Source organism: Aythya ferina, assembly GCF_964211825.1.
Source record: "Aythya ferina genome assembly, chromosome: 18".
NCBI classification, from domain to species: Eukaryota; Metazoa; Chordata; class Aves; order Anseriformes; family Anatidae; genus Aythya; species Aythya ferina.
The window spans coordinates 4,987,883-5,011,014 of NC_140317.1; the positions used below are offsets into that span (position 1 = coordinate 4,987,883).

General features: G+C 48.6%; 1 protein-coding gene across 2 annotated transcripts; it reads right to left on the reverse strand.

Moving 5' to 3' along the window:
* Positions 1-508: 508 nt before the first annotated feature.
* Positions 509-20,412, reverse strand: ST6GALNAC1 (ST6 N-acetylgalactosaminide alpha-2,6-sialyltransferase 1). Of its 2 annotated transcripts, XM_084492175.1 has the most exons (11): positions 19,516-20,412; positions 19,346-19,431; positions 18,560-18,657; positions 8,155-9,055; positions 5,243-5,411; positions 4,875-5,046; positions 4,525-4,663; positions 3,879-3,982; positions 3,231-3,320; positions 2,072-2,171; positions 509-1,668 (listed from the first exon to the last, which is right to left on the reverse strand). In XM_084492175.1, the coding sequence occupies exons 3-11, from the start codon at positions 18,577-18,579 to the stop codon at positions 1,498-1,500; spliced, it is 1,866 nt and encodes a 621-aa protein (XP_084348301.1). In that variant the 5' UTR covers positions 18,580-18,657; positions 19,346-19,431; positions 19,516-20,412; the 3' UTR covers positions 509-1,497. The 2 variants fall into 2 exon arrangements, with proteins under 2 accessions (XP_084348301.1, XP_084348300.1); XM_084492174.1 differs by lacking the exons at positions 18,560-18,657; positions 19,346-19,431; positions 19,516-20,412 and adding an exon at positions 11,867-12,082.
* Between the last annotated feature and the right edge of the window lie 2,720 nt (positions 20,413-23,132).

A 23,132-nucleotide genomic window follows, 5' to 3' on the forward strand; every position in this document is an offset into this window, starting at 1 on the left:
CTGCAGCACCCGTGAGAAATGCTGGGTGAAAGGAAAACCTCTCGCAGGCAGCGCGGGTCGGCTGGGATCGGGCGGTGGGTGTAGGGCCGGCCCCAGCCCTGAGCCTGGTGGGTGCAGGGAGAGGTGCTGGGCCTGTCTGCACCCTGCAAGTGTTTTTTTTCCTGTGGGGTGTCACGGGGGAAATATCCAGCTCCCATGCTCTCATCTCCAGCATCTGATATACCCAGAGAGCAGCTGCTGGGACAAGGATGAGCTCTCCGGGAGCTTATCCACGTTCTCAGGGAGGCATTTGGCCAGCTCTCATCCCCCCTCCTGCAACAGCGGGGTGGGCAACCGGAGAGTGCTCAGCTGTGTCCAGACAAGTAGCACAGCACCCACAGACGGAGTTGTTTTAATTAACAGTCAGCCCTGCCTCTTCCTCTCCCTCCCTTTCCCGGCTTCATTACCCGCTATCTCAGCCTTTAAACAGCTGCTTCGGATGCCCACTAAATAATCACACACCACAGGGTTGGCCAAAGTGGTGCCGTTTATTTTGCTTACAAAACCACATTCTGAAGGCCAGCGCTCGGAAGCCTTGCTGGCTGCCACGATGCCTCTCCCAGCACGATGCGGGCGCTGCAGCCAGCAGCAACAGCAGAGCATCCAGCCCCGGAGCTGCAGAGCTCCTACCTGCGCGGGCAGGAGGCAGGCACGGTGCTCCTGGCAGAGCTGGGAGCCACGCGTGCCAAAGCCAGGCACCGGCTTGGCACACCGGGACCGTTAAACAGGATCTGCAGCTGGGGGAGCCCCACAGCAAGAGGCACGACTTCTGGCAGCCTGCTGCGCTACGGGGATTGTTTGCCTTCCCTTGTGAGTGGGGCCCAGGGCAGCGACTGGACCCCAGGTGTCACAGCGAAGCCACACTCGGGGGCAGAAGTCTTATCCTCTCTCAAATAAACCATCTGGTAGCCAAGTGTCCAGTCTAGCCTTCATCTCTACAGTGAGTGGAGTGACAGCAGCACCTCCAGGACAAAAGTCAGCCTCCTGAGACAAGCTCTGTGTGTCCACCTCCATCCACTGCAGAGGGAGCCTCCTTAGACAAGGCACCCGGCTCCAAGAGGGGCACCACCAGCTGTGAGAACCCAACCAGAACAAAACTGGCCCCGGCCTGAGGACCGTCTCCCCGCAGAGGGAAAGCCTGGATGCTGCTTGGATTCACCCTGGATTCCTCTCTCCCAACACCAGAGCACCTGCAGCCACCCACAGCAGTGGCAGCCCAGTCAGTTGGGCCTTTTTTGGTGGCATTTTTTTGCTGCTGTTCTCCTGGTCTGTAGAATTTGCACATTTTTTGAAGCATTGTGAGAGAATAAAGGTTCCGAAGGAGGGAAATATCTTTGTGGAGATGAAACTGTGCCTGGAAGTCCAGAGCTAACCCTGGCCCTGGTGGCCCTCTTACTCATCTGGAGGTCTTCTTGAGGTGGTGTTGAGATTTCCCAGGCAATGTCCCTTGCCACGCAATCAGGATCTCTGGTAGAGCCTAATGATATTCTCATCGTGCAGCTTTTTCCACACCTGCTTCTCCAGGTTGAAGTCATGGTTAATGTAGAAGATCAGACGTTTCCACTCCTTGTCGTAGTAGTGGTCCGAGTACTTCTCGTGACCTTCTGTGATGTAGCCATAGGCACTCACCTGGGAAAGGCAGAGGGCTCAGCAGGGAGAGATACCGAAGGCAGAGGGAGCGAAATGAAATCCTACACAGCTCCCAAACAGGTAGGAGCACAGGACAGGGCTGCAAGTCAGGGCTGCCTCCCAGTGGCCCTGCATCGGCATCCAAGATGGGCTAGACTGTGAAAAGAGGCTCCAGGGAGCCTGATCTCCTCTAAATGACTCCCTGGGAAGCATGACAGCCCTCAGGCCCTGTGAACCATACCAGGGTTGTTTCTCTTGTCCCTGATCTGTTCCCTCCCAGCTGACCAGAAGCCATATAACCTCCAGGCACATGACAGTCAGGGTTGGGGCCAGCCGTGCTCTGCCCTGTTATCCTGTCCTTGCTTCCAGACTGGGCTGTGTGCAAGAATCACCATGCCCTTACCTGGTCACAGAGGTGGAGGGCAGTCAGCAGCAGGAATGCTCCCGTTGTGGGTCTGTACAGCCGCCAGTAATGTTTTTGCAGACTTTTAGATTTTAAAAACCTGCAGCAGAAGAGAAGAAAGCGTGGAGCGGCTGCTGCTTGTGCTGGTTCAAGCTGGGAATGGCTTGTCCTCCTTGGCTCATGTGGCATTTTCCCTCCTTGCAGCAGCCTGTGGCCATGCTGAGCATTTCAGATAAGCCACGACTGTGCTCACGTGTGGGTAGTGCTGTAAAGCACAAGGCCAGCCCAGAATGCTCCCATCCCCTCCACCGAAACCTGCAAACCTGCACCGAGCCCTGCTCTGCAGAAGGAGGGTCACAAAACCCACTGCGAGCTGCCGTGTTTTGTGCCAGCAGTTGTTAGGAAGGTAGGAGCCAGGAAAAAAAAAAAAAAAAGCATTTGAGCCCTCTTAGCCTTGGAAAGGACCCAAGTCAGAGGGGAGACAGCAGGACAAGCAGGGGAGTGTGAGCCATCTGGCACTGCGTGTGCTATCTATTGAGGAGGCGTAACGCAGCGCTCAAGGAGACCGAAGGGCAAACACAATCAAAGCAGGGCACAACGGGAACTCGTCTGCCTACACCTCCTGGCCATGAGGCCCACAGCTGGCAGATCTTACAGCGACAGTGGAAAGGACTGGGGACACAAAGAAGCGCAGCCAGGCCAGGTGAATGGGATACTGAAGAAGAGCCCGTTATTGTGCCTGAGGGCACAGCCAACCCCTTGGGTTAAGGCAGGGTCTCAGGAGAGGAGGACTGTTACAGAGCCTTCCTCCAGGGTGCTGAGCAATGGGGAACGTGAAAGGTTGGTCCTGAACTGCATCAACCACTCTGGCACTTGAGCAATGCTCTGCCCACACCTAACATCGACACCTGCCTGGGACCTCTTTTGGATGCAGACAGCCAAACTGTCTGACAGCTCCTGTTTCTCCAGCTCACAGATGAGATGTTTGTGGATCTGCCCACAACCACCTTCCCCTGCAATACCACCGAGCGCTTGGCACACTGCTGAAGCTCCCCCCCAGCCTGCTGGTGTGGCTGAGCTGCAGTTACAAGAGTAGGCTGGGAAGAGAGAACCCAGAGAGCGCTGGTGCTGGCCACAAAGCACATGGTCCCCAGCTCACCTGTTTTTCATGTATCTGAGGAAGTCTGGGTGAACTACCAGGTATTTGTCCAACGTGAAATCCTCATCGAATCTATCCCGGGGCCTTTGCCTACGGACGGGAATATGGAGATTCAGGACAAGCTTCTGTATTTCATCACAGCTGAAAAGCATCAGCCCTGATGCACTTGGTGATGAGAGAAGAATCACAAACACTCTTAAGTTATTCTGCAACATTTCTTAGATGGGAAAGCCTCCACAGCCTGTGTTGCAGGGGAAGAGATGCAGGAGGAAAAGCAACAACAGGAAACAAATGTCTAAAACATGCATGCTCATAGACAAGACATTGTGAAATCAGGCCTCCATCCACGAGCAGGACCACGCACAGACACTGAATCAAGCAACAGCATGCATTCATCCACAGCTTTCTCTGAGCTCAAGCCACACATCTCTAAACCCAGCTATTTCTAAGAAGGAGATGTATTGGTTACAGCAGTGCTCATAGCTGGGGAGGAAATACATTTCTCCAGATAAATCTGGAAGAGGAGGGAGGATTTAACACAGCTTGACCCTGGCCTGCACCTCAGCAGGACTGAGCACCGTGGAGAGGAAGATGGTAGGGCAGAGAGTTCCATGCTGAAGGGTGTAGAGGTGGGGCCAGTTTGATTACCCGTAGTGGTTCAGGAATCCTTTCCTGATGTCCTTGTTCAGCAGAAGAGCCTTCAGCCACTCATAGTCTCTAGCTCCCTCCAGGAAGTGAATGTATCTGATATGCTAAGACAAAAAGTGAGCATTAATGAACAGCACAGGAGAGAGACACCCTGTAGCACCAAAAAGCAAGCGGGCACCTAGGTTCACCAAGTTTTTCAGGCACACACCTCTGATATTTTAATTATCCCACCAAAGCAGAATGGAGAGGACATCTGATGTATAGCTACTCCGACATGCCAAAGGTTCATGAGGGAGTTCAAACGTTGGAACATGCTCCCTAGAGAGGTGGCTGGCAATGTTTAGTAAGTATTTGGACAATGCCATTAATAACATTACCGTTTGTTAGCCCTGAAGTGGTGAGGCAGTGGGACTTGATCTTCGTAGATCCAAGAGACCAATTCTCATCTGTTCTAAAGGGCTGGGGTAGGACTAAAGCAACTTGCCACTGTGAAGATTGACTCTCAAACCAATGCAGGTTCCCTCGCCAAGGGTAATGCTAAAGGATTAGCTCAGCCCCATTGCTCATCACACATAGAAAGATCAGAACTGAAGGCTAACAGCATCCTGTCAAAGCTGTGCAAGCAAACAGCATGGACCGGACTTACTTTTCCCCGTGGAATCTTGCTGAACCCTTTGTGTTCCAAGATCTGGAGAGAGGACACGAGGGAGAAGGCTGTGAATCCGTAAAAGGAGGTTTTCGTTCCCACATCTTTTTCGTAACCTTTGATTACAGCCCCACTCACCCTAGCCAAGGAAATAAACAGAGGAGCAGAGTTAGCAGGTGACCTTGCAAAAACCTTAGCACCATGTTTGTAACAGGAAAAGAGAAAAAAACTTTTTGATTTTTCATCTTTTCCTGCCACCAACCATTCTGGCGCTTCAGAGTCAGCGCAATTAGCTGCTAGCCAGAACAGGCTGTGCATCTTGTAAGGGAGCAGCGATCAGACTGCCTTACCGGAACACGTAGTCATGGGAGTCGATCTCCTGGCCCATCCCGGAATTATTCAGTATTCCCCCGTTCCCCACAACAGCACAGCTAATGCACGCTGACTCGTTTCTGCTGCTGTTGGCCAGGAGCAGCTGCTGGTGGGGCTGTGGGGGCAGCAATGTCATGACCTCTTTCACCACTGCGAAGCAAACATGGGGAAGAATTAGCATCAAGAGCCTCGGGGATGGACCCAGGGAAACCACCACAGTTTCCCCCATAAGATCTGCCCAGCCTGATGCCTTTGACAGGGAGATCCTGCCAGCCAGCAGCTATTTGGCGCCCAGTTCCTGTGGGAGGTTTGGGGATCCCATCCTGACGTGCCCCCAGGGACTCACGTGAGTAATTGAGCTCCATGAAGCCGTAGGGAGGTGCGAAGTGCTCCAGGCGGTCCCACTCCCTGTCGTTGAAGTACCTCTTATCGGTGAAGAGCATGATGTTGGGCAGGAAAAGATCTCGCAGCCAGTCCGACTTGGCAGCCTTGGCCTTCACTGATTCGGAGCAGGTCTTGAAAAAGAAGAAATAATGAGGGCTGATTAGCAGCGAGCTGATAAACCTGAGTGCCAGTGCAAGTGTCTCTGTGTGAGAGTACTGGAAAGAACCAGAGAAGCTCCAGGGGTTCAGGATCCATCCCTCCCAGTGCCCCCATCACTGTGAACATGATGAACAATTTCAGCATTAGATTAACAATTAGCTGATGGAAAATCACCGCCAGATAAGACAGAATTACTGCAGGTCTCCGGGACTTTCCCCATAAGAACAACAGGCCTAAAATGCTCACGTTTTTAACAGCTTTGGACCCCTCTGCCTGATGCAAAAACCCACCTGTGATGGGTCTAACCTGAATCCACCAGATAAGGCACCTCACAAGGCCCTTGCCCCAGGCAACACACGAATCCACTCACTGACAAAGCTGGGGGATCAGATCACCATTATCACTCCCTCGACAGATAAGGAAAAGCATGCAAACAACTTGCTCAGTGTCATAAAGCAATCACAGGGTGGCACGTAGCCGATAAGGGAATCCAAGTCAGTTTATTCTCTTAACAAGAGCAGGCTCGGTGCAGCTGGCAAGTGTTAGCCTGCGTGTGCAGATGGAGAGCTCGAGTCCACTGCTGTGGATTTTCCACGGAGTCAGTTTGGGCTTTTTCACAGACACCTTCACCAAATACTTAGTACCAAAAGATGAAAGAAGACCGAGTGGAGCTGTGTGTCCACCCCAAACCCCCAGCAATGACCAGACATGGCCAAAGCCCTGTGGTGCGCTCCACAGCTGAGCTGGGCTCCGTGCTGCAGGTGACGGTGACATCGTGCCTGTCACAGCAGCACAATGAGAAGAACACCGCGGAGGGTTTGACGTTGGCATCGTTTCATTTGCAGCATGTTTCACGTCCAGAGACGAGGATGTTCCCTGCTGGCTCATGCTGTACTTGATACTGTCCAAGGCCTGCTCCTCCTTGTGCCTCCACAGCTAGGCTGGAGGAAGAGCTGACAGCAGAGGGAAGGACACAAAGCAGGTTGTTGTGCTTCCAGTCACTCCCCCTCTCCCACAATTAGAGATCAGCTTTGGGAGCAAGACCCTGTGCGTGCTGTCTAGATCCAAACGCTCACTAAAGACCCTCCCGCGTGTATTTCCTCCTCTTTTCACCACCCTGGAAGGGTTTTTCACACTCCATCAGCCGTTCTGCACGCCCAGATGGCCTGCAGCCCTGCTGACAGCAGAACACGCTCTCAGCTTCCCGCTGTAAGCTGTCGGCTCACGTTCCTCTGCCAGCTCCTGCTCTGAGCTTCTGCGATGGGTGCACGTGCTCTGCGGCTCACTGGGGAGGACGGGAGCATCTGGGAGCCAGCAGCAGGATCCTGGTGACCTAACCTCGATGCATGCAGCGCAGTAACGCTGGGCAGGAGGGGTCAGGGATTACCTGATGGTGTGTACACACTCAGCCTCCTATTTCACCCACTCCCATTTGTATTTTGGGTGACTCAAGCCCAGGAGAGACCAGGAACAAAGATGCACATCCTGCTCTGCTCTACAGACTTGATCGTCTGCCAGGCCCTTCTGCTGTGTCTCAGCAAGGCTGGGCCAGAATGCGAGCTCAAGGGTTTAACAGCCAAGCCTCGCATTTAGCAGAATCACAGATCTTTGGGTAAAAGAATCACAGATCTTTGGGTAACAGAAGGGCCAGCCTCTCCTCTCAAGCAGTTCAGTGCACACCCTGTCAGCAAAAGAATGGCACTCACTGCCAAAAGGGGCAAATGGCACCACAGAAAGATGCCACAAGGGAGAGAGAGCTCAAAAAGCAAACTCCAAAGCAGTAATGCTTGGCCCAGGACCTTTTATCAGCCCAGCTCAGCTACCTCTGCTCTCCGTATGTCTCCCAGGGCATCCTGGGCACCCTGAGGTTGGGGAACAGGATTAACTTTTTCAGGAGCAGCCCCTGCTCCACTGGGAGGGGTGTGAGCAGAACAACACGGTGCCTGCAGCCCTGACAGACCCCTGAAGCAACATCTGCATTCACCCTTAGTGCCAGCACCATGGCGTATGGCAATGGGAGAAGATTGGTAAAGATGGGTAAAGAATCTGCCTGCTCTACATACAGGGTGGAAAAGGTGAATCCCCAGCACCTGGTAAAGACTCCCATCTTCCTTAAAATAAACAAGTAAAAAAAAAAAAAGTTATTTTTTAACCATCGGTACTCCAATGGGGCACACCCACACATAGTTTAATTTTCACCAGTACAAATAAAAAACATGAAAAACAGAAACAGTCTCCACCCTACTGCCTCCAGAGCAGGCACACAACTGCTTATCACGCATCATCTAATGCTTTTGCTCTGACCTTATTTTGACTTCAGCACAAGCAACTAAGGAAGCCTCCGTTCCTGCGAGACCCTCCTCACCATCCTCCTTTACAGCACAGCACGAGCACGTCAGGTTCCTCCCTGCTGCCAAAATTTTTTTGACTTGCTTTGATAAATACGTACTTGGGTAAGCAGATGCTCAGATGTGTTCCTGCTCCCGTTCCCTCCCCATGACCCTGTGGGGTTTTTGTGTGTGTTTTTTTGTTTTGTTTTTGTGTGTCTGTTTGGTTTTCAGCTGGGCTGCATACAACAGAGATGAAGGCACTGTGTGCCTGTGCAATAGAGCAAGGCACCTAAGAGCAGGATCACCTTGTGGCACACCTAGGAGGAGAGATATTTCCCAGATAAGGAGGTCAACAGGGACAAACACGCACGGCCATCACGCTTACCGCTGGTGGAGCCGAGCTGTCCAGCAGGTACTCATCCTCGAAATCCCACTGTGGCTCAGACTTGAAGTCAGCAGCCCTCAGTCTCTTCTCTTCTGTCACTGCAGCAGTCTGAGTCACGGGTTGCACGGTTTTCACTGACAGCGAAGGGTCTTTTGGTGTTGTTTTGTCTTTGGTTGTGTTGTCTCCATGAGCTACCTTCACCCCAGAGGATGGTTTCTCTGTTGTCTTCTCTTTGACTCCCTCTCCCCTGGGAAGTGATTTTGGCGTTGTCTTGTCATTTACCCCTTCCTTTCCCCCTGGGGTTTGTCTCACCACTGTTTTCTCCTTGTTTCCCTCCACCCTCGTGGCTGTTTCCACCGTTGTATTCTTGATTCCCTCCACCTCAGGAGGCTCTTTCAGGGTCACCTTCTGCATGGCTTCCTCTGCCCCTGGAGCCAGTCTCGCTGCTGTTTTCTCCTTGTTTCCCTCCACCTTTGAGGCTATTTCCACTGTGGTACTCTTGATTACCTCCACTTCAGGGGGCTGTTTCAGAGTCACCTTCTGCATGGCTTCCTCTGCCCCTGGAGCCAGTCTTGCTGCTGTTTTCTCCTTGTTCCCCTCCACCCTCGTGGCTGTTTCCACTGTAGTGCTCCTGATTCCCTCCACCTCAGGGGGTTGTTTCACAGTCACCTTCTCCTTGGCTTCCTCCGCCCCGGGAAGTGGTCTCGTTGTGTTCTTCTGCTCCTCTTCTTCCCAGCTTGGTGTCCTCTCAGCTGTACCTTGTTCAAGCCTCGTAGTGTTTCTCTCCAAATCCACCTCTGAAATTCCACTTGCGTTCCCATTAGCAGAATAGTCTGAACCTTGTTGCTCTTGGGTGTCCACTCGTTGCACAGCTGGGGCACGCTGGAAAATACTGAACGGCCTGAATGAAGGAAAAGCAGACACATCACACACACTTAGCAGCTTCCAGCACATTTCTTTTGCTCTTCACTTTGCACTTCAGAGCAAATCTGCCACCGAGTTTCTGCAGGGAAGCAACACAACACATCCTTCTCTGCAGGACGCTGCCTGAATTCAATTTCATTTACATATTTGCCACACCAAAGCATTATTCAAATTCCCGTCCCATTCTGTCCTGAACACTGTTCATTTCCACACAAAGCAAGCTCATCTGGGAGACTACATACTCCTCTCTGGCACTTAGCTCATGAATTATCCTCCACATTGGCAGCAACTGCAGACCAGCAGAGAATAGCAGTGGGCAGGACACCCCAGCAATGTCCGCAGGGCACTGTAGGATTGTGTTTCTCAGATGCTGAGCTCAGGACATGGGACGCATCGTGGAGACAGCCACCTGGTGCTCTGCCTTCTTCGCCAGCAGAGCCAGGAGCTGCAGCAGCAGAGTATGAAGATCTGAGGGGACTCAGAAAGGGAAGTCTGATAAAAAGTGAAATTCATTCCTTTACCATATGTCACTTCTTTTACACGGCTTGCACTTACAAGATTGGAAATTACGGCCATAAAATAGTCCTATTGTTACTATTTTCTTTATAATCTTGTAGTTGGTGATTGCCCAGCCCTCTTATTTTGTTAAGCTCTCTCTTCAAAGCCTCTCCACCCTTGAGGGAGTCAACAGGTCCTAATTTAGCATCACCTGCAAACTTACTTAGTATGCATCCCAGTCCTGCATCCAGATCATTTATAAGAACATTGGAGAGGACCAAACCCAAAACAGAGCCCGAGAGGACCCCACTAGTGAGCGGCCACCAGCCTGCTGCAACCCCATTGATACGGCTGCCAACAGCAGAAGAGCCACCTGCGACAAGATCGAGCCAAAACCCAGAAAAACCACCCAGGCAAAAAGCAGTGGGATTTTGTCCCAAACATTCCTTCTTATCTACACCTGGTTGAAGGGTGGAACAGGAAAAAGGAAGCTGAAAAAATGCTGTGGTTGAGCTCGGACGTACGGCAAAGCTTCTCAGGATAAAGCAGCGGAGTTTCGGCGGGCTGATTTCACACTACGTTTGCCCTTTGCGTGACGCACTTATTTGCATGACGCAGTTGTTATATGATGCTGTGGGCTGCTTCCAAGGTGATAAATGGGGAAAAAAAAAAAAAAAACAACTCCACAGATAGCAGGCTGGAGGGAGCAGCTTGCTGCTGAAGCTTCAGAGCAGTATGCCATTCATTCAAGTGGCCAGGAAATTATCAGCCTGTGGAGACTTTTAAAAATCAGTTTTTATCAGATATTTGGACATTTCCAACATCATTTCTATTGGACAGACATGCTGGTAAATGGCTTATCAGCTCTTCCTCTACCTCCTCTCTTTTAGCCAGTTTCAGCCCAGTACACAGCAGTTGTTTTTTATCACAGTGCTTCATGTTTAAATGTGCTACTGTATGCTACCTAATAAAAGGGAAGTTTTTAATTATACTCTACGTAAAGAGAAGTTCAGTAAGCTATTACTGGCAATTCTTAAATCCCTGGATGATTTTCTGTTGTAATTTTAAGATGTTTAAATTTTTTAAATTAAAAGGCAGAGGACAATGAAATGGGACAGCTGACAAACCATTCACCCCACACACGTGTTATCTCACAGGGAAGAGATTCCGTTCTAGCTTTATTACACTTCAAATTCAAATACTGAGCCAAACAGAGAGCAAAATGCAAAAGTGAAGGACCTTCATATCCAAAACCTTGCTTCCTGCAGTCAAACACCTGTGGCTTGTGCCTACACAGGACCTTGCTCTCCCAATCCAGACAACTGGTCAGCCCAGCCCACCAAATTTCAGGTTCTAGAATCCAGCTGGCAAACAGCTGTAGAAGCACAACGATATTTACTGTCATTTTCCTTTGCAATTTACAGAGCCCAGGAACAAGTAAACCATTAAAATGATGCTTGCTGTGTTTTATGTTGCATATAAAAGTACAGAAATTGAACAGATAGCCACATACCACTCGTGCCTTGTGTTTTATCTAAAATTTCAAAAATATGGATGTTTCCAGAAAAAGTAACCCCCCCCCAAAGATGAGCTCACTGGGGAGCTGGGAGCACCCAGGGGTAGTGGGGAGGCGGGGGAGCAGTGCTTCCTACACAGCACAGGGCACCAATGTGAGAACTGTGTTTGTAGTAGGAAAAGCTCAGTTATCTGCTGATTTAACACAAGAACGAGCTTCTGGACAACAGTACCAGGGACACTACCGTGGTCTACACTGTAATTCCCTCCACACCCATTCTTGTAGGATTTACTTAATCATTTATATAAAAAAAAACTATTTGTATTTATCGTGTCTGCATGACACGAGTGTCCCAATACACTGCATATTTGTATTAGATGCAGAATTAAATGCAGAGCTCACTTTAAGCATAAAGGTAACCCAAGAAATCAATCCCAGTAATGCAATCTGGACTAGTATTGAATGAGGTCCTCACAGGAGCCACCAGGTAAAAGCAAATACGATGCAGTGCCAAACTATGAAAACAGAGTCAGTAAAACAAAAGCTGCTTTCTTGAACAGCTATGCGAGGAAACACTAGAAGCTGGTGATCCAACAGCAGAAAGTTTCAGCCTGCGAGCTTCTAGCAGCGTGCTCTGACTGTATACAACGTGGTGTGCTAAAGCAAAGCGGGCACCTAACTCCGATCGGAAGTGCAACTTCCAGGGTAAAAGGAGAGAGGAATGAAAGAGAGGATATCCAGGCAGCGTGTATTGCAAGGAAGCTGGGCTCTTACCTGAAAACGCTTTTCTCCAAGCCAAACAAGGAGCTAAAATTAGTAACGGTGAGGAAAAGTAGCATTAAGCCAAGAAGCCCAACGAAGGCTCTGGGAGCTATCAGAAGCTTTCTGATGAAAAGAACCATGGTGAGATGCCTGGGAGAGACGAGAGGCTCTGCTGCTGCTACCCAGAGGTGCTTGCTAGGCAGTGCTTTCCACAGGTATGTGGAAGGAGTGGGCTGGTCTTCTCTCTGGGTTTCCCTATGAGAACATGCACACCCTCCCTGACGACGTTCCCGGACACTTTGCACACAGATCCAACTTCTCAGACCAGCCAGCCACCTTGCATTGCTCCCGACTATCACCCTAAGCTCACTGCAACACGGAGCAGGGAACGAAACACCTTTTCCTGCAGCCAAGGAAGGTTTCCTCTATTTTCCTCAGTGAGGTTAGTCTGGTGTGAGAAGGAAACCTTTCGCCTCAAATCTGGGGAGAAAAGTGGGAACATTTGTGTGAATTAGGAGAGCACCACACTTTGCAGACAAAGAAACTAACTTTCAGGCTACCACCTGCCCATGGGCACAGGAAGATTTTTCAGCGTAGCCATAAACAGATCTCTCCTCTTTTCTTCTTGCTGTAACTGCTCGTAGCTCCGATCCAAAGCCAATCCCTGCCTCAAAAAGCTGATGGCTACATACATATCCGTTTTTACCTTGTCACTGCTTCGCTACAAGTCGGAGTTGGACTCCTTGCAAATCCACTACAGAGGAGGAATTTGTGTTTAAGGCAGCTTAGTGCTCAGCTAGCGCATTGCAGGGCTGGGCGCAGCCAGACAGTCCCCTCCCTCTCTAACAAAGCTGACCTGCCTTTGAGGCAACTGGAAAAACTGCAATCCGGCATTTCACTTCCTTGGAAAGAATCAACTGCATCCCAAACTAACCCCGCTACAGCTGACAGACTTGTTGCACGGCCTTGCCTGGAGCTCAGATTCCCAAGCTGTCTCAGGAACAAGCCACCTGAGCTCTGAGCTGCTCGTACAGGTAGCAGCACCGTGTGCTCTCCAGCTGCTCTGCTTTTGGGGCTCTCAGTCAACTTTCCTCCAGTACCATGGCTAGGACTGGGCTTTTACTTTTGGCTTTTCAGCTCTCAACCCAGCACTTCACAGTGATCACTGACTGGCAGAAAATGACAGCACTGAAACAGGACACAGATGAATTTGGGTCTGTGGCTAGTTGGAGAATTCAGAATTGGATCACCTTGGTGACCCCCACAGCACAGCTACCTGAAATTCAGCTGGTCTCAAGGAAGCATTCAATATATCTGAATTTTTATTCCACGAAACATTTCATGTTTCTCATGTGTGAACTGTTGTCATGGACAGACAACTGCCTTCTATGCTACTGTCCTTACTAGGACCCTGGTCATTTGGGAACTAAACATTACAACCAGGCTTTGATCATCATACTGTCAGGTCAAACAAAGCTTCACGGATGCCAGGTGCATGTGAAACTCTCCAAGGGTAATGAATCCATGCTGCAACCTTGGGGTTCACACCCCACTTGGAGTAGAGCAGTCGGGACATTCAGATCTAGGATGTGTTGCTCCTCATTGACATGGAGCACCTGACAATCCTCATGTCTCAACCTCTCTTTTTCGTGAAAATCACCAGTTTGCCTAGAGATCGACTTCTAGCAGTCCTAAAAACATCTCCCCACTAGCAGAGGGAAAGATGAGCACAGATGAATAACACAGATATAGTTTTACATACTACAGCAAATGGATATTTTTAACCATGGGAAGCAGTTAAAAATTAACCCTAACAGTTAAAATGAAAAAGGTTATATGGCCTCTTACTACAGAAGTTGGTTTGTACAGCTCTTATCAATAATCAAGCTCAGATTGAGATTTTCTTGCTGACATCACAATTCTTTAAAGCTAACATTCACACTGTTACTGAATACACAGAGAGCTTTCAGTTACAAGGAAGCCAATCAGATTTCACACCTACCTCGCACCAATCCGCACATCACAGCAAAAAAAAAAGCTGCAAGGATTCCCTGTACAAGGACTCAGAAGCAGGTGCATTTCTCTACTGCTCATAATTGCAGATAAATTAATGTCTCTGGTGCAAAGTGCAAAACATCAGTTCTCAGAGGGCCTAGGAGAGAAAAGTTAAACAGCAAGAAAGGTGCTGAAGAAACATGGGGGAGGTTGTTAGTCCAGGCTATAACCCTGCTTCCATCTACAGCGAAACATTTCATCCTTCCCAAAGTGATCCTACAATCAAAGGAGACCCACTGCATAATTAGAGGCATTGAGAAGGGAATCAGTCATGGTATTGTCCTACACCTGGGTAGCCCTCAGGAGCTCCAGGCAATTCTGGAGAGATGGGCTACAGATCTGCGTGTGCAGCAGGCAAGCAGTGACTCAGTGCTCAGAAGATCCCTTCCAGTGGCAGACAGCAGTCCTGAAGCACGGATACGCACCATGTATAGCAGTGGCTTCATTTTAGCCTCCCTTTTTCACTCCAGGCATATCGCTTGGAAGAAGCTGCTTGTGTGTGACTATAAGGCTTTTATTGTTAGCAGGATCCCAAAGGGAAATTCTGGAGGCAGCCAACGTTTTTCTTCCAGTCCTTCCATGTAACATCACTGCGAAACCAAGAGCCACAGGGGAGAGCAAGATTCCTATAACCAGAAAAAAGAGCTTTCTTTGCTTTTAAGGCACTGCGCTGGCAATCGGCGAACATGTCTGTAATACTCTGTGTCTGACAAAGACTGTGCTTGGGGGAATATCTGAATCTCTGGCAGGCAGAGTGGCCGAACCCAGGCTTGCTACGCCAAACATACAGCTTCTCACCTTGTGAAAAAACACGCCGTCAGAGACTACCGCCTTGGACTTCCATGGAACATTATTTCATCATCTTTCCACCCCAATGACTGGAGTCAGCCCATCATAGCTCAGCCAGGCTTAAACACAAGGTCAGCTTAGTAGATGGGGCTGTGCACGAACTCTCATCCAAGATTAGGGATGACCGTATCGAAAGCAGAGGCCAAGAGCAGAGCTGCTCCATTCGCTCTCTGTAAGCAGTGTGATTCCTGAGAAACACTCGGCTCACAGCCCATAAAAACTGCTCTCTGACCTCCACATCCAGGGAGATAATTAACAAGACTGCACCTGACACAGCAGCTGGCAACATCTCTAAACGCCACAGGCCAGATACCAGCTTCCTTCAGCAAAGGAGAGGTTGTGAGCGCTTCTCTGCAGCCCTACTGCCGATCCCCAGAGATGCTGCTACTCTTGTAGTGCTGAGACTCCTAGCTCTGGCACAACTGCTCCATGTCCAGTGTGTCCAGCTACCAACACTGGTGCCCACACCAGAAGTTCTTCTGTTCTTTAGCACTGAAAACAAGTATTTTTTCTAGGAAAATATCCGGGACCATCAAGCGAAGATGGTTCTCTTAGCGCTTTTCCATCTATAGCACGCCATTTAATTCCAGATCCACTTAAATACATCCTTACTTACACCCTGGACAGATAAAAAGCAGATTTGCCTGTTTTGTTGTGTTTTTTAAACAAACTATCTCAGTTAGATTTTAAGCTGTGTGTGTTGTGGCTGCCAGCTAGAGTCTGAGCTATGCCAACAATCTGAGTGCAAGCTTTTGAGGGCTGTGTATCAAATCTTGTTGACTTGCCTCTGCCCTGTGCACTTACCATCCAAACGCCTCCATCAAGTCAACATCCTTTTGTCTTTCCCACCCCGACAGGAAGCCTAGCATGACGGAGAGCTGACAGGGACACAACTGACACCACGTCACAGTTGATTTGTAGGTTTGTTTTTTTTGTTTTTCCTTCACAACCTATTTGATGGAAAGATAAAAAATATTCTGTTCCCTCTGGGGAATCTCTGAGAAAGCTGTTCCCATATCAGCAGGACAGTATTGTAGACAGGTGAGCAGCTAGTTTATTAAACTTATGTTTAGCTGGCCCCCTTACCAGAAGAACAGCCTTTTCAATTCCTGCCTCTCACAGCTGCCAGGAACAGGAGCATTCTGGGATTCTCTGTTGCTCTGGAGAGGGAAACAGAAGGACCACAAAACCTACATCCCTCTCCACACCCCTGATAAGACATGCAGGCACACCTCGCAGCATTTCACACCTGGCTGCACAAATCAGGATCCGCACAGTTGTGAATTCATAGAATGGGTTGGGTTGGATGGGACCTTAAAAATCATCTAATTCCAATCCCCTGCCATGGGCAGGACCCCTCCCACCAGCCCAGGTTGCTCCAAGCCCCAACCAGCCTGGCCTTAAACACCTCCAGGGATGGGGCAGCCACAGCTCCTCTGGGCAGCCTGTGTCCGTGCCTCACCACCCTCTGAGTAAATAATTTCTTCCTTATACCTAATCTAAACCTATCCTCTTTTAGTTTAAAGCCATTCCCACTTGTCCTGTCACTGCACTCCCTGACAAAAAGTCCCTCCCCAGCTTTCCTGCAGCCCCCTGCAGGTACTGGCAGGCTGCTCTAAGGACTCCCTGGAGCCTTCTCTTCTCCAGGCTGAACACCCCCAACTCCCTGTCTCCACAGGAGAGGTGCTCCAGCCCCTTCATCACTTTCATGGCCCTCCCTTGGACTCGTTCTAATACTTCTGTGTCCTTCTTGTGCTGGGGGCCCCAGAGCTGAATGCAGGGCTCCAGGTGGGATCCTATGAGAGCAGAGGGGGATAATCCCCTCCCTTGACCTGCTGCCATGCTCCTTCTGGTGCAGCCCAGGACATGGTTGGCTTTCTGGGCTGCAGGCACACATTGCCAGCTCATGTCGAGCTTCTCATCAACCAACACCCCCAGGTCCTTCTCCTCAGGGCTGCTCTCAATCCATTCTCTGCCCACCCTGTTTGTGCTTGGGATTGCCCCAGCCCAGATGCCAGACTTTCCACTTGGTCTTCTTGAACCTCGTGAAGTTCGCACAGGCCCACCTCTCAAGACTGTCAAAGTCCCTTTGAATTACAGAATCACAGCTGTGCAGGTCTACTACTTTTGAAACCAGAAGTGAAATAATTCTTGGGAAGGCTTTTCCCATACTCTTCCCACTGACTCAACATCACAAACCGTCATTCTGGACCTCTGGCAGGACAACTTTTCACTCCAAAGAATGCTAAGTGCTACAAGAATGTAAGCCTGCTTCCTGAGTGGTGGAAATCATCATGTCCCTGCCTTACAGCTGGAAATTTGTGGCCTCACAGTGCCTTCCTCTGTGTCCCTGACAAACGCATCAGAAAAGTGCCTTCACGCTGTTAGCTGCAGGAGTAGCAAAGCCATGGGGTCCCGTGAAAAGTTAGATGGGTTTCATGCTTTTCTTCCCTTCTCTCTTCCATATATTGTCTTCTATTCAACAGTTCTCCCCCTGTTTTATTTAGAAACCTAGAGGTCCCGTGCTACTTTTCTCCACGTTACTCCTATTAACTTGGCAAAGGCTTTCACCAGCCAGGGAGAGAAGGTGACTCTTTGCCACCCCAGCTGCACATCAGCTATAAATATACTGAGAAAATCACAGGCAAAGAAGTTGCTGGACAGGAGAGCAGCACGCTGCTGCTTTAGGGGAAATGTGAGATCCTCGTGCTCAGGAATGGCATACCGTTCTCTCCCAGTTCCCTGGAAGTTACTTAGGATCTTTTCAGCTGGGGTTTGCCTTGCAGGCATTAGATCTTAAGGGAGGTTTGCAGAGTCTCAGCCTGGGCCAGGAGCATCATCCAGTCCGTTTCTAAGAATGCTGTGTTATTATACATCTCTTCCAATAAACTACATTTCCTGAAGACGGGTGCTCCCCCAGCAAAAACCATGGCACAGAGAAATCAAGCAGGACACACACTGGGTCTGTTTATCCCTAGTTCTGTGGCTTGCACCTTGAACCTTGTTTCCCCATTCTTAGTTATCAAATGAGAATGATCGAGACTCTAACAGAAACAGTCTAAGCTGTCTTGTTAACAGGATGATGCCAAACGCTGGTGGCCTTTAGCCCTTGTGCCACTAGCCTACACTCAGAGCTCTCTCCTCCCTGTAGCATGCATTTTGCTCTCAGACACTGCGTGCCCATTTGTGTAGAGCAAGTTACTCACACCACACAACCCCAGCCACGAAGGCTGGAAGAGACATCTCATGCAGTCCCTAGGCATCATGTTGATATCTGAACCACACCCGTGGGTCCAAGGAGATACGAGCTGCAGTTTGTTTATTGTTCAATGCTAGCATTTTCCCTCCCTCTCCCTAATCAATCCATAACACTGCATCATGCTCCAGTGTGTAAACTGTAAAAAAAACTCTATCAAGTTTTTTATGATACCAATCTTGTTCCACTGAACCTTTCAGCTTGGTTAATGTCAGAGTTTATGTTTACCCTTTGATCTTATAACCATAAGAAAACAGCAGCCAAATTTACTTAAAATAAAATATTCGATAAGACAATGCACAAAACAATCAAGAGCAGACACTGAGAATCCATTGTCCCAGTGGCTGTCCTTGATCTCAGATGTCTTTTCCAACCCAAATGATTCTATAAAAATAAGGACTTTAGAATATAACTGTTCCGGTTGTTTATCAGCTTGTGCTGTTCTGTGGAGCAGTATGGTAAAGCAGCCTGAGAATCCAATAGCATATAACAAGAGTTGGGTTTATAACATTTATGTAATTTGTCCTAATGCATTTGGGTATTACCTCACTGCGTTTCCTCCCATTGGTACAGAAACACAGACTTTACTGCAGGCATATGACCAGCCGTGCTCCAGCACCACATGTTTTCAGACAGAAGTTCCCTGAAATAAGCAGAAAGGAGACAGTAAAGGAGCAGTAAAAGGCAGTTAAACACAAGAGAATTTAATCAGGATGATGCCAACAGCCCTGCTTTCGCCAGAGCTATGAGGATTTCTTTTTGGTTTTAGCTTCATCTAGACACTGGTGGCTCCACCACAACATGCTGAGAACCCTGATGGCTGAAGCCACAATGCTCCAGCAGCTCTCAAGTCTAAAGTGGGCTTTTTGTTTTGCCACTGCCAAAATATTTCACTTGTTGTTCAGCAAGACTGCCTACGAAAATCATTTGGATGATGACAAGTGTCCCACAGATACATTAGAATAACTACAATGTGTCCTGGATGGAACTTTGATAAATACAATTTGATTTCAGAATCAGAAAAATGTACACTACATTGTCTTTTGGCTTAATTGCTCTTTCTGTTTAAAGATAAATAGTCATATAAAAGATAATAGCATTTTATTTGTGGATTTTTCATACGGTTTGCTATCTAATCTGTTCAGGAAATAAAAATACTTCCTGTCACGTCATATGATTAGCCTTTGGTTTGTTATCCTTCAAAACAATTTATTGCCTAGGGATCTTATTAATTGCAATAGTTTTCTACAAGGTCATCCCCTTCAGTTGTTTATTGTTCCCTGTTAAACACTATTCAGTGAATACAAAAATCAACAAAAACGGTATCTTACGGCTGCCCAATCTTGCGTCAGGGACTCAGGGTTAGGCACGCTCAGCCACAGACACCCATTCCACCTGCCTGCTTGGCAAACTGCACCTGGAATGCCAAAACCAAGACAGGCTCAGCAGTCACCAACATCACCGGGGTTTTCCTGAAGGGCAAACCGAGTCACACTCATACCTGCAAGCTCTCAGCCACCAACTGTATAAAGCTGGCTTGAGTCAGAGTCCAGATGATGAAGTTCTGTTTCACCACCCTTTCTGGCAGGTGGAACTGATGCACGGAGAGCAGAACTGGCAAATAACGTGCCCTTCTTACCCCATCCCTTCCTAAGTGCATTGAAACATGATTTTACATGCCAGGCTTGTCAATATTGTCAGCTAAGTGACCTGAGGAGCGCACTGCCAGTCTCCTAGCCACACCTTTCTCTAAATTAACCACCCAAAGGCCTGGAGGGCCACTCACGGCTATTTTCTGATTCTTACAAAGCGCAAAACAGACTCAAGGACACGACAGAGGCAACAAACGCAGAGCAACCTACCATCTGTTCAATTGTTTAGAGAGGGAAGGGAGGTTTGAACCAGTTGGCCTTGGATCACACCTCTGCTGTCCCACCACATGCTGACCCCCCAGGTGGAGGGGACAGAGCCTGACTGCTGCCATCATCACTTGCTCTGTCCCCTTAGGACAACATGATGGATCAGTCTCAGGCTCCCAGATCCTAACTCCATTCCCTCACAGATACGGAGATGGTCGTTTGTCCTCAGTTAGGGTGGTCAGGGGGTGGATATGGCTGCAAAGGGCAAGGTAAAGCCCACCATTTTGTGATAAAATTACCACAGGGATCTGCCCTGTCTCTTGTTGTGGAAAGGTGAAAAGAGGCATCAACACCACCTCCGTAGTCTTTTCAGTATAAATATTATCCAACTGTCACACACAATGCCGATCGTCCCTGGGTACAGAATATCCATGAGCAAACTAGGATGACAGCTCACCCTTTGTTAAGAAACCATGTGCCACAAAGGGCTAAAGGGCGAGCTGGCAAAGAGAACGAGTGGTAGCAGAAAGGAGGTGATGCTCCTGCTGCCCCACAGGAACCCATCTGGACGGGCAGCGTGTCTCAGAGCAGGGCACTGCTCACCAACACCCCAGTCCACAGGATCTCAGCACCCGACTGTGCTGCATCCCAGGCGCAACATTTCAGCGGTGGGTGCTTCACAGCAGGCATTTCCTCACAGTGAAAGAGCAGGGCCAAGAGCCAACGACGCCAGGTTTTCTTTTTATTCCTGTATCCCTCAGAAATTCCTGACGAAATCATATTCTCAGTTGCATTAACATCAGGTTTCTTCCCCTAGTTTTGCCCTCTGATGTGTACGTTATTTGTGAGAACAGCTACAGGGGAGAGCAGAAAGCTTGGGACTGAAATCCCCTGCAGGTTTCAGGGCAGCACAACGGGCTGCTGGACCTTCCAGTTGCCTGAATGAGGTATTATAACCAAAAATATACCAATATTTATATACCAAAATACCAATAACTATGTAGACAAATAGCCAAACAGAAATCCTTCCACCTCCACTGTGCTGACAGAAGGTTTTAGAAGACAGAGGTCTGCAGGAAAGCGTGCAATTTCCTCAGGACATTTTAGGGAACTGTCTCATCACCCCAGTCCCAGCATTGCTAATTTAACAGTGAGATTGTAGGGTTGCTGAAACCGGCAGGGCCTACACAAGAGAAGGGAGAGAAGGACTAAGGCCCAACACCCGTGTGTCCATGGGCAGCCTGAAAACAGCTGAAAGAAAATCTCCCCCTAGAAATAAGTTTTCAGAAAGTCACTTCCCCTATTTCAGGGGTGACTGGGATTCATATATCCTAGTATTCCCCCTCTTCACATAGCTCTATCCTGCCACAAGGACAGCAGATATGAGACAGGAACTGTTACTGCAAGACAAAGAAACCCAGTCCACACAGGAGGAAGAATTGGCAGCACCAAGCCTACAATTTTCATGCAGCGCTGCCCGAAACAGAAATCTCGCTTATGCCAAAAGTCAAACTTCTCTGTTGACTTAAGTAGATTTCAGTGCGTGGGTGTGAAAACTTCAGCATAATCTACAGAGAAAAGCTGGGCTTTCTATTTTCTCCATCCAGCTTCAACAGGTTTTCTATTATTAATACACAGGGTAACACCCCAAGCAACTCATCCATATCACAGTGGAAAAAGAAACAGAACACAGATCATAAAAGAGGAACAGACAACAGTTTTCCAGGCTGAGGAGACGAGTTAACGAAAAGCCAAAACAAAGTTCAGAGACCAACGGGTTCGTCTGATTCTCCCTTCCAGCCACTCTGTCCTCATGTAAACCACATCTCAGAAGCATCCAGAGGCAGTAACTCCTCCATTTTGTTAAAGACAGCTCCGATTTTTAGGACAAATGTCAGATCCTGGGACAAGCCAAGGCTGTCAGTCATTCCATCTCCCTGCAAATCCCTGGGCAGCCCTATTTTGTCTGTCCAGTCACATTTTCAGTGCCTGCTTTCTTCCTTCCAAAGGTCACAGCAGCGCCCATTAACTGCTGGGCTGCAACATTTCACCTCCCATATAAAAAAGCTGGATTTTCAAATGGTCCTTGCTGCCATGAAAGGGCACTAGACACAAACAGAATGGCAGCTCGTGGGAATTCAGGGTGACAGGAGGAATTAGAAGATTCGGTAGAAGCTCCCTGTTGAACTAATACCAAGTCCAAGCTGCTTACAGTAGGATGAGAAATGCAGGGATGAATCTGATGTTATTTATCTTAAGTCAGGACCTGCTTCACATATGACCCAGTAACAGCAGAATACGATACCATCTCTTCTGACGTCCTTCATTTATAGCGGCTATTCTCTAGACCCTGGTTAGTCACACCTGGGCGTGCATCTCACCAAATCAGCTCCCAGTTAGCTCAGACATGAGCTAACAGGTACAAACACAAACAGGCACAAGCACAATACTCTGTACTCATCAGCGTCATCACACACTGGTTTTCAACCTGTACTCCACAGACTATTAATGGTCTTCAGAAACATCTACTGCCAGCAGGCTTCTTGCTGCCACACTTCCTAAGTATCTGGAAACTGGAGAAAGCTGAAAGCCAGTCCTATGATGCTGGAAGGCATTAAAGATTAATTAATATTGCTTTTAGGAAGACTTACTGAACTGAAGCAGCCATCCCCCTTGCTACAGATGAAGCACTTACATCACTTCTTTTCCCACCCTCCCATTTCCTTAAAACCAGAACCTTGAGTAATTCCCGCTTCCATCAATTATCAGTAGCAGAATTCCAACAACTGAGTCACATCAATAGAGGTCGCACAATAATCTCTCACTACATGGGCTACTATTCTTCGCTTCCTTTCTGACAAAGGGCTGTAACTGCCAACAAGGCAGACAAATTACAGAGAAGGAATGATCCACAAAGTCTTCTTCGTAAGGATCACAGTTACTTCTTTAAGGGAGTTAAAGAGAGAAAAAGAAAAAAGTCAAGAATATTACAAAAATGTAATATACGTTGCAAATACCTATTTCAGATCTTATCTGACGCTATGGCAGGCAAACAATTCAAACACGTCTTGCCATCGGGAAAGGGCTGTATGTGAGGAATGCATCTTCTCTTCCCACACTATGAGGTAAAACCACAAACTCTGACAACAAACTTTTACTGCGATGACTTAGCTAACTTACTGCGCTTGAGCGAGCCAACAAATATTCATCCTGAAGATGAAACAAAACTTCATCTTTGGGGACTGGAGAACTGAGGAAA